A 10,514-nucleotide genomic window follows, 5' to 3' on the forward strand; every position below is an offset into this window, starting at 1 on the left:
TCACAAAGTTGTGGAGAACAAAGTTTAACACTCTCAGAACATATGTTACTGTGTCCAAGTTACCCTAAAATCATTTTTAGTAGATGCAATGTTTTATGGAAGGCCTTATAATAATCTACATTTGAAGTATAAAAGGTAACGCTAGAATGTGCACATCATGTGTACCCCCGATCGATGGCAAATTATGTAACGCGGTCTATAGTTTTCTTATAAACTAATAAAGGTATCAAACCTTACTATATACTTATAAAGGATCCTCCTTACCTTATTCCCTCTCATTAGTAGGCCTCATCTCACAATATAATGCCTTTCTGTAATGGACTAATCACTACTACAAAAAGAATTTCTAGGGGCGGCTGGTAACCCTTTGTAGGGGCGGTTTGCCCAGCCGCCCCTATGCAAGGGTCTCTACAAATCATGCATTTGTAGGGGCGGTTCCTAGGCTGCCCCTAAACAGTCGATGTTATCGGTTTGCAAGACCCCTAACTTCGAGTGCTTAACCATTCATCTGCAATTTGGTTATGTTCTTTCTTGTTCTTGCTTGTGTTCTTCGTTGCGCAGGCAGGGATTAGCCTTCTTGGCGAGGTCAACCTGGTCCGTGACTTGGTTGATAACCAGAGGAGTTGTGGTGCTAAGATTGCAGGGTTCGATCTTTTGATCTGAAGCCGGATCGGTGTGTCATTCTCCACCACAACGATAGTTACCTGTACCTGACGGAAGATCGGGATCCCTGTCTCCATTAAGTGGTAATCAGAGCTAAGGTATACCGCCAGGTTCACATTTATTCCCTAGTTTTGAGTGTTTCGCATTCGTCCCATAGTCCAGTGCCATACTTTTATTTCCTGTCCTAGAACCTTCCGCGACTATAGCCTTTGCATATTTCAGTTTCAGATTCCGTTGTTGAGTTTGTGTCCTAGGTCAAAGTCTTGTTGCTAGTTTAGATTGTGTTCTTTTCTAGTTTGTGTTGATCCCTCCACCCACCGCTATTCTGTATCACCATCGGTTTGCATCTTGTGTCCACTAAAACCCTTATTCGAGTAGCTTGCTTAAAACAAGTCATAACTTTTGCATCCGAACTCGAAACGGGGAAAATTTTATATCTACGGAGAACGCTAGAAGATTTTAGATCTATTTCATCCCAGCAATTCTGGGTTCAAAAAAATTAGATTTGCGAAATTCGATTAGGAAAATTGAGTTTCTGGGCCCACAAGTTTTGGTATGCTTTTTAGAGCACAGTTCTAATTTTCTATAGGCCACATCTTTTATTCAATTGAGCTCAAATTTTTTGTGGTTTATTCTTGTGTGCTCCTTGCTGAGAAAAAAATATCAAAAGAGCAAAAGCAATAAAAAAATATTGGACAAAAAAATAAAAGAAAAAAAATAGTAAAAGAGAATAGAATATATCAAAAAGGAGCACATAAGGAACACTCAATAGCTCTATTGTTTGTGGTACCTTTTGCCTTGTTCATATCCGTTGCTACCTTTAATACTTGTTTCCTTTCATCCTTGTTTCCTCTCTTGTTTATCACAACTGGTGATAGAAACACGTATATGCCAGCAACTAGGACAAGTGCTCTGAACATTTATTCAATATTGTTGTCTGTCACTGACTTGTGTGCCACATATATATATATATATATATTTGTTTTTTTTCATGCCTCCTAAGCTCCACATATATACTTCAGATCAGTACAGAAAAAAGGTCCTTGCAATCTCGGTACCACTGCCTCATAGGTATCACGAACCAGCCACCAGTTGTACCGCCCACTGCTTGCATTGGTAAGAACTTTGTAAGAGCTTGGTAAGACGCTTCCACTTGTTGTCAAAAGTGACACCACTGCAACCACGTAGCCATTTGATAGGGATAATATTTTTGTGTTGTCTTTTGCTGTCTTCTAACAATGACAGGTTGTTCGTATCCACCGACTTATGATGGTATAGGTGCTGATGAGTACATAGAGTGGGAAATTGCCATAGATAACATATTTGCTACTCGTTTTATGTGTCCAAGGAGGAAGGTAAAAAATACAGCTAGTGTTTTACGACATTCTGCTTTATCTTGGTGGGAGTCTTTAGATCCTTCTAATAAACCTCAAACTTAGAATGATATGAAACTCCTTATGCGAGAAACCTTTGTTAATCCACCTCCTGTTTTGACTTCTTTTGATGAGGTGCACCATTTAGAGGAAGAGTCTGTTGTTATTCCTCTTGCTATGACTAACCTTCTACAGGATAATGTATATAAGCGAGAGGATGACATGGAAGAAAATGAGGAGCTCACAACCTCATATGCAAATTCAGAACCATCACTTCACAATGCACCTATTACTCCTACTGAGAACACAGGTAATGCCCATGGTGCTACACTCATGGAAGGTGAAAATTATCTTAATGTACTAAATTTTTTCACAAACCATGCTATCATAGAGCAATTGTTAGTGGAACCCTCTCTTGATTTATCTTTGTCCCATGATAATTTACTTGATGTTCCTTGTGATAAAGATGAATTAGTTGATGATGCTTCAGTTTTCCATGTTTTGGAACCAATTACTTATGCTGAACATAAACGTTTGCTTCCCATTGCTACCGAAAAAAAAGAAAAGAAATTATTGTATTCTTCAAATACTTTGGGTTATATTGAGTTTGATACTTTATATGCTCTTAGTAGTTTAGAAGAGAAACTTAAATGTGTTGAATTGCCGTGGTTGTCTACTTGTACATATCATTTTATTGGGAAATATAATTGTAAAGGAGAGTATATGGTGCATCGTGTCTATATTTGTTCAAATATGAAATCTCCAAATATTGCGCAAAAGTATGATCAACCAAAGGATTGCAATTGCTATAATCTTGTCATGTCGAGTTTCCCTAGTTTTGTTTTAAAGAAACATGATAAATTTCAAGAAGGGGAGCAATGTTGGCTACTATCAACAACGTTTCTTTCAGCTAATCCCAAATCGAGGACGGTTTGTTGTCAAGAAGGGGAGGATGATGAGGACATGCCACCATCAGATACGACCATTGTTTATAAGGTGAGCTCGTTCCTATAATTCACTTGGTTCCACATGTACATGTCATTATTTGAATGTAGGTACAAATGTGTCTCAACGTGCAAGTTCATCAAAGTTGAATTTTAGGTTCATTGGCAGCTCGACAGTGCTTCATTGGAAAGGCCATAACTCAGCCATCCGTAGTGTGATCGAAGTCAATAAGCACTTGATGGAAAGCTTGTTTGATAAGCTTTCAAATAGATCTAGTCTCATCTCAATATCATGTCAGCAAAGCCTCCAAACCATCAAGATATTATGTTATTGTTTCTGCTGAGGGATACACTGTCATCATGGGCTTGTTATTCATCCTTGGGACCCTGGCCCAAGTGGGAGCACACCCCAAGGACTTGGAGAACCCACCAAGGAAGCCCTTGGACATTCCTCCTCCTTGGCCACCACCTTAGGAGGCCAGCAAGGACGTCCAACCTAAGCCGGAAGCCTAGTCCAACTTGAAGTTCGAGTCCATCTCGAGCTCTAGGACCAGCGTGTAGTAAAATAGACGTACAGGTCGCATACGGACTCCGTTTTCGATGATCCACATATGCATGGAAAGATAATTTCATAAGGAAACCAATGGAAAGTGGTACCACATCAAAATTACATCAGAATCAATGGGAATCGTTGAAACAAATTGACATCTAGAATCTAGTCACAGCGCTGCGTCGTCGTCTTTTGGGCCGTTGGGCCTTGTAACATGTTGGGACACCTTTAGGGCGTGAAGAGGGATCCTTGGATGTCCCTTAGGCTATATAATCAGTAGCCGCCACCTACATTAGGTTTTGTGTTTTGCTTAGATTATTCTGTCGGGAACAGTTTCGCCGTTCATCGGTTTGTGAGACCCCAACTCGTGAGATTAATCGTTCATCTGCAATTTGGTTGTGTTCTTTCTTGTTCTTGCTTGTGTTCTTCGTTGCGTAGGCAGGGATTAGCCTTCTTAGGTGAGGTCAACCTGGTCCATGACTTGGTTGATAACCAGAGGAAATAGGTATTTGTAGGGGTGGTTCAATCTAGAACCGCCCCTACAGTATGTTTTCCTGCCAAAAAAATTCAAATTTACAATTCAAAATCGTGTAGCTGAACGTCCCACGACCAACGTTCTGAACCACGTTCGCATTGCCGAAAACCCCGCAACCAACATTCTGAACCGTGTTCGTGTTGCCGAATGCCCCGCGACCAGCGTTCCGAACTATGTTTGCGTTGCCGAACGCCCCGCGACCAGCGTTCGCGTTGCCGAACACCCCACGACCATGACTACAAGCACAAGAGTATTCTATAAACTACAATTACAAGTCCAATTCACAAGAATATATATAATCCATCATTAAATATATAAATTCCATATACATTGTTATCAATGTCCTAGAGCTAGCATTTCAGTCTCACGAAGGTGTTGTGTTATGTGCGGCAAAGTCTATAGACGCCGTAGTGGCTAGACTCAACCGTGTGCCGAGCTGGGGGGGTCACTAGGGGGCGCATAGGGTTGGGTTAGTTGGGATTCATAGTCATTAGGGTTTGGTTAGTCGAGATTAAAGAGTCCTAAAAGATAGGGATAGTTGGTTAAGTTGAGTCCTATATGTATCAAACTCTATGGATCAATAAAGGTTAGCCTAGGGTTGAGTTTATCTCACCTTGGTTCCTAGGCGTTACTATTCACGATCCATCTCTTGCCACAAGTCTTCAGCCAGGCACCGAGCACGGCGCCGCCAGTTCATCATCGAGGCTTCAAGCCCAGGCCCCGCACCTTCCACTCCTATAGTCTTCGGTCCCTAAGCCGCAACAACCTAGTATCAGCCATGTCTGCTCCTACGGCTTCCGCGCCCACACCGCCCCCCTCCTCCACCGCCAACCCATCAGTCACCACGCCTGTCAACTCCGCCGCCATAGTTACCATGACAGCGCCCATTGTCTCGGTGATGGTGCTCGGGCTATAGCCAGATTTCTCCCCGGTAGACCTTGCCCAGGCGTTCAATGGGATGACCGCTGCCATGGGCGCGTTGCAGCGCCAAGTCATGGAGTTGTCACTGCGCATGTCTGCAATTGAAAGCCCGCCCTCCTCCTCCATGTTTCAGTACGGGTTGCCATGCTATGGTGGTCTCCCTCCACAAAGACCAGGGTGGGAGCTGTCGTTCTCTTCACTGGCTCCTCCGATCACACTGACAACACAGATGGCGACCAGTGCTAGCCCGAGGCGAATGGCGGCGCCACCGACGTCACAAGGCGTGCCGATCACGGAGATCTCCTTTCCGCCATCCCCCTCGCCAGTACCTTCCCTGTCCTAGATCATGCATGGTTCTGGATCACATGCACCAATGCAGTCGCCAACATTAGTGCATCACCGGCCTTCAGACCCTAACTAGTCAGTTGTGCCACGCTACCACAAGCTGATGTTCCTGTGCTATGATGGGGCGGAAGATCCATTGGGATGGTTGCTCAAGTGTGAGCAGTTCTTTAGAGGACAGCAGACCCGGGCCGTCGATTGGGTGTGGCTCACCTCCTTCCACATGACCGGCAAGGCCCAGATGTGGTATACCGTTCTTGAGCGGGACGTCGGGCAACCGACATGGGATGATTTCAGTCGGCTTTGTCAGCAGCGGTTCAGCCCTCCCCTTAGCACCAACCATCTCGCTGATTTGGCAAGGCTGCCGTTCTCGTCGAATGTTGAAGCTTATCTGGACGCTTTCCAGGCCAGATTGGCGCATGAAGGCCGCCTCTCGCCATACTAGCAAGCACAGCTATTCACCGGTGGACTGCTAGATCATATCTGTGTGGATGTCGAGCTCCACAATCCGCAAGACCTACAGCAGGTGATGCGCTTGGCACGCGCATATGAATGCCAGAACGGGCCTCAACAGCTCGGCACATGGTTGCTCCTCTCGATCCCAACAACCCCAACGCCATCCATAACAATCTAGTATCAGAGACCATGGCCAGATCCTACGCCGTTGTGCCCATCTCCATGCCGCTCGGCACACATCCTTAGGCTGCGCTGGCCCTGTTCTCCGCAGCACCACCGGCCTTGTCCTCCGCAGCTCCACCCGTGTTCACCACCGCCACAGCCACTGTGGTGCCCTTGCCTGTGCAGCAGCCTACACCTTCCACAGACGCCTTCGATGAGTGGATGGCGACCTTCGACCACCTGCAGCGCCAGATGGACATCCTCGTGACCCTCATCCATAACATTGGCGCACAGCCGACAGTCGGTACCGAGCAGCAGTCCCACGCTGCTTTCCACCTCTCCTTCATGGATCCCATCGTTCACCACCCCTAGCCTCAGTGCCGCCATAGTAGGACAGCGATGGCGTCTTCTACAGGGGCGTGGATGACATCCAGGCATCGGCGGTGCAGCTACAGGCGGTGGCATATTGCCTCCTAGCACTGTCGGCAGGGATGACAACACCCCCATCTTCAAGCGGCGGCGGCTAGTCGTCCCTATAGCAGCAGCCTTGGCAGCTCACGGAGAGGAAGGCTGATTGCGCTGGCAAGTGCCTGCAAGGTGTTTGCGGCGGTGCGGCTGTAGGCTATGGCACGTGGCCTCCTAGCGCGCCGGCGGTTGTAGAAGATGCGCTCACCTATGCACAAGGCGACCTTGGCAGTGGTCGACCTCAGCATAGGGGAGCATAACCTAGCATGGTTGGTCGACCTCGCCTGGTCGAACGGCCACCAGCAACCGCGCCGACCTGCTGTTGTCTTTAGGCGCAAGCATGGTGTTTTTTCTGTGGGTGGCGAACTCCAACTCTGCAGCATCGGCGATATGGGAGCAGCTTTCCTCCTTGTCACCTAGCGGGGACACACTGCCTAGCGCCATCGCATTCCGCCATCGTGTGCCATGAGCACGTCTCCGCTGGTTGCTGTTGCCACTAATTCTAGGTGGCCATACCCGTGAACCCCTCTTGTTCCGATGGTCTCCATGGGATCCAGGTGGCTACACATGTGTTGGTCTAGCAAGTGGAGGGTGCCCACCGTATCTTCAGGAGTCAAAAATAAAGAGTTGTAGTCTTCTTCAGGTTAATAAAATAAGCCGAGATGTAAAAGGCTTATTTTTAGGTGTTAGGTTTGTGTCTAGTGGAGGCATCGCTAGTGTCATTATTAGATTGCAGCTTGAGGATGAGCTGCATGTCCAGGTGGGGTGTAGTGTTAGAGGAGTCAAGGGCCTATTGGGCCTTAGCCCATTAGGGTTAATTAGTCATTTGCTCAGGGGCCAAGTTAGACCTCTCTATATAATGGGAGGAGATGTATCAATCTAGAATCAAGCAAGAGATTAGAAGGAAATCCCTTCTCTCTCGCCGACCGTGGACGAAGCCCCACGGCTGGCCTCCCCCTACACCCCTAGCCCTAGCTGCCGCCACCACCACGTGAATAGTACTCGCGGATACTATAGCATTGCGGGTACTGTAGCACGCTGTTATGTGCGGCAAAGTCTATAGACGCCGTAGTGGCTAGACTCAACCGTGTGCCGAGCTAGGGGGGTCACCTAGGGGGCGCACAGGGTTGGGTTAGTTGGGATTCATAGTCATTAGGGTTTGGTTAGTTGAGATTAAAGAGTCCTAAAAGATAGGGATAGTTGGTTAAGTTGAGTCCTATATGTATCAAACTCTATGGATCAATAAAGGTTAGCCTAGGGTTGAGTTTATCTCACCTTGGTTCCTGGGCGTTACTGTTCATGATCCATCTCTTGCCGCAAGTCTTTAGCCAGGCGCCGAGCACGGCGCCGCCAGTTCATCATCCGAGGCTTCAAGCCCAAGCCCCGCACCTTCCACTCCTACTAGTCTTCGGTCCCTAAGCCGCAACAACCTGGTATTAGCCATGTCTGCTCCTATGGCTTCTGCGCCCATACCACCCCCCTCCTCCACCGCCAACCCATCAGTCACCACGCCCGTCAACTCTGCCGCCATAGTTACCATGACAGCACCCATTGTCTCGGCGACAGTGCTTGGGCTACAGCCAGATTTCTCCTCGGCAGACCTTGCCTAGGCGTTCAATGGGATGACCGCTACCATGGGCATGTTGTAGCGCCAAGTTGCGGAGTTGTCGCTGCGTGTGTCTGCAATTGAAAGCCCACCCTCCTCCTCCACATTTCAGTATGGGCTGCCTGGCTATGGTGGTCTCCCTCCACAGAGACTGGGGTGGGAGCTGCCGTTCTCTTCACCGGCTCCTTCGATCACACTAACAACACAGATGGTGACTAGTGCTAGCTCGGGGTGGATGGCGGTGCCACCGATGTCACAAGGCGTGCCAATCACAGAGATCTCCTTTCCGCCGTCCCCCTTGCCAATACCTTCCCTGTCCCAGATCATGCATGGTTTTGGATCACATGCACCAATGCAGTCACCAACATCAGTGCATCATCGACCTTTAGACCCTAAATAGTCAGTGGTGCCACGCTACCACAAGCTGATGTTCCCGTGCTATGATGGGGTGGAAGATCCGTTGGGATGGTTGCTCAAGTGCGAGCAGTTCTTTAGAGGATAGTAGACCCGGGCCATCAATTGGGTGTGGCTCGCCTCCTTCCACATGACCGGCAAGGCCCAGATGTGGTATACCGTTCTCGAGTGGGATGCCGGGCGACCGACATGGGATGATTTTAGTCGACTTTGTCAGCAGCGGTTTGGCCCTCCCCTCAACACCAACCATCTCGCTGATTTGGCAAGGCTGCCATTCTCGTCAAATGTTGAAGCTTATCTAGATGCTTTCTAGGCTAGATTGGCGCATGTAGGCCACCTCTCACCATACCAGCAAGCATAGCTATTCACCGGTGGACTGTCGGATCATATCCGTGTGGATGTCGAGCTCCATGATCCGCAAGGCCTGCAGCAGGCGATGCGCTTGGCACGTGCATATGAACGCCGGAACGGGCCTCAATAGTAGAACTGCCCCTAATCAACACTGAAGCTCCATGGATCTTGCTTAATGCCATCACTGGCATTCGAACAGCAACAACGATGCAGCTCTACGTTCAGGTCAGGAATACACAGCTTGTCGCTCTCCTAGATTCTGGGTCTACGCATAACTTCGTGCGTGCGGACATCATGCGCCGCATTGGCCTCCACTTCCAGCCATGCGCCCATGCCCCAGTGCAAGCGTCCTCATCACGAATGGAGACCACGTCGCATGCAGTGGCCTAGCCACAGACGTCGCCATCAGGATTGCCGATGAAACGTTCACGGTGGACTGCTATTCTATTCCGCTGGATGGCTACGACATGGTCCTCGGCATTAATTTCCTTCGCACATTGGGGCCCATCTTGTGGGATTTCGACGACCTATGCTTGGCTTTCACAAGGGCAGGTCAATGTGTCTTCTAGAGAGGGATCGGCTCCACACGATATGATGTTCAGTCGATGCGCCTCCATGCTGTACAACCGAACAGGCCGACCCTATTACAGACCCTACTATAGGAGTTTGATGACATCTTTGTGGAGCCAAAAGGACTGATGTCGGCTCGATGTTGTGATCACCACATCCACTTATTGCCAAACACAGCACATATAGCAGTCCAGCCATACAGATACCCACAACTTTAGAAGGACAAGCTAGAGACCCAGTGTGCTGCCATGCTATAGCAGGGGATTATCCGGTCGTCAACTTCGGCGTTCTCAGGTCCGGTGTTGTTGGTCAAGAAGCTGGATGCATCCTGGTGCTTCTGTGTTGACTACCGGGCTCTAAATGCGCTGCATGGTTAAGGACAAGTTCCCCATCCCAGTTGTGGAGGAGCTGCTCGACGAACTTGGCGGTGCACGGTTCTTTACAAAGTTGGATCTTCGTTCTAGTTACCACCAGGTCCGGATGCATCAAGAGGACATCAAGAAGACGGCATTCAGAACACACCATGGACACTTCGAGTTTCTGGTCATGCCATTCGGCCTCACCAATGCGCCGGCAACATTTCAGAGCCTAACGAATGTCGTCCTACAACCATTTCTGCGTAAGTTTGTCTTGGTTTTCTTCGATGACATCTTGATCTACAGCCCCTCATGGACAGCACATCTCCAGTAGGTAAAGGCGGACCTGTTAGCGCTTCATGAGCACCAGCTGCGGCTCAAGCGCAGCAAATGCTCATTCGCTGAGTCCTTGGTGGCATATCTTGGGCATGTGATCTCAGCTGACGGTGTGGCCATGGACATCACCAAGGTGGAGGCCGTAGTGACATGGCCGCAACCACGCATGGCCTACGCAGATTCCTCAGTTTGGCTGGCTACTACCATAGGTTTATCAAGGATTACAGCACCATCGCGGCACCCTTAACTAGGCTGCTTCAGCGCGATGCGTTCTCCTAGTCAGATGAGGCTATTGTGGCGTTTGATTCCCTCAAATGAGAACTATCTACAGCGCTAGTGCTGCAGCTGCTGGCATTTGACCGGCCCTTTACAGTGGACTATGATGCGTCGGGGACGGGATTCGGCGCTGTTCTTCATTAGGGCACTGGTGCAATTGCATTCTTCAGCAGGCCCTTTGCGCAGCGACATAT

At 48.6% G+C, this 10,514-nt stretch overlaps 1 protein-coding gene across 1 annotated transcript; it reads left to right on the top strand.

Moving 5' to 3' along the window:
- Positions 1-5,434: 5,434 nt before the first annotated feature.
- On the top strand, positions 5,435-5,773 carry LOC136460533 (uncharacterized). The gene has a single exon (XM_066460193.1). It carries the CDS (start codon positions 5,435-5,437, stop codon positions 5,771-5,773), a length of 339 nt encoding a protein of 112 aa, XP_066316290.1.
- The last annotated feature ends 4,741 nt before the right edge of the window (positions 5,774-10,514 follow it).

The sequence above is a fragment of the Miscanthus floridulus genome, chromosome 6 (assembly GCF_019320115.1).
Source record: "Miscanthus floridulus cultivar M001 chromosome 6, ASM1932011v1, whole genome shotgun sequence".
In the NCBI taxonomy this organism is placed as follows: domain Eukaryota; kingdom Viridiplantae; phylum Streptophyta; class Magnoliopsida; order Poales; family Poaceae; genus Miscanthus; species Miscanthus floridulus.

Bases quoted from the DNA above. Each gene is read 5' to 3' on its own strand.
- LOC136460533 (XM_066460193.1), top strand. From the start codon at position 5,435: ATGTTCCTGTGCTATGATGGGGCGGAAGATCCATTGGGATGGTTGCTC.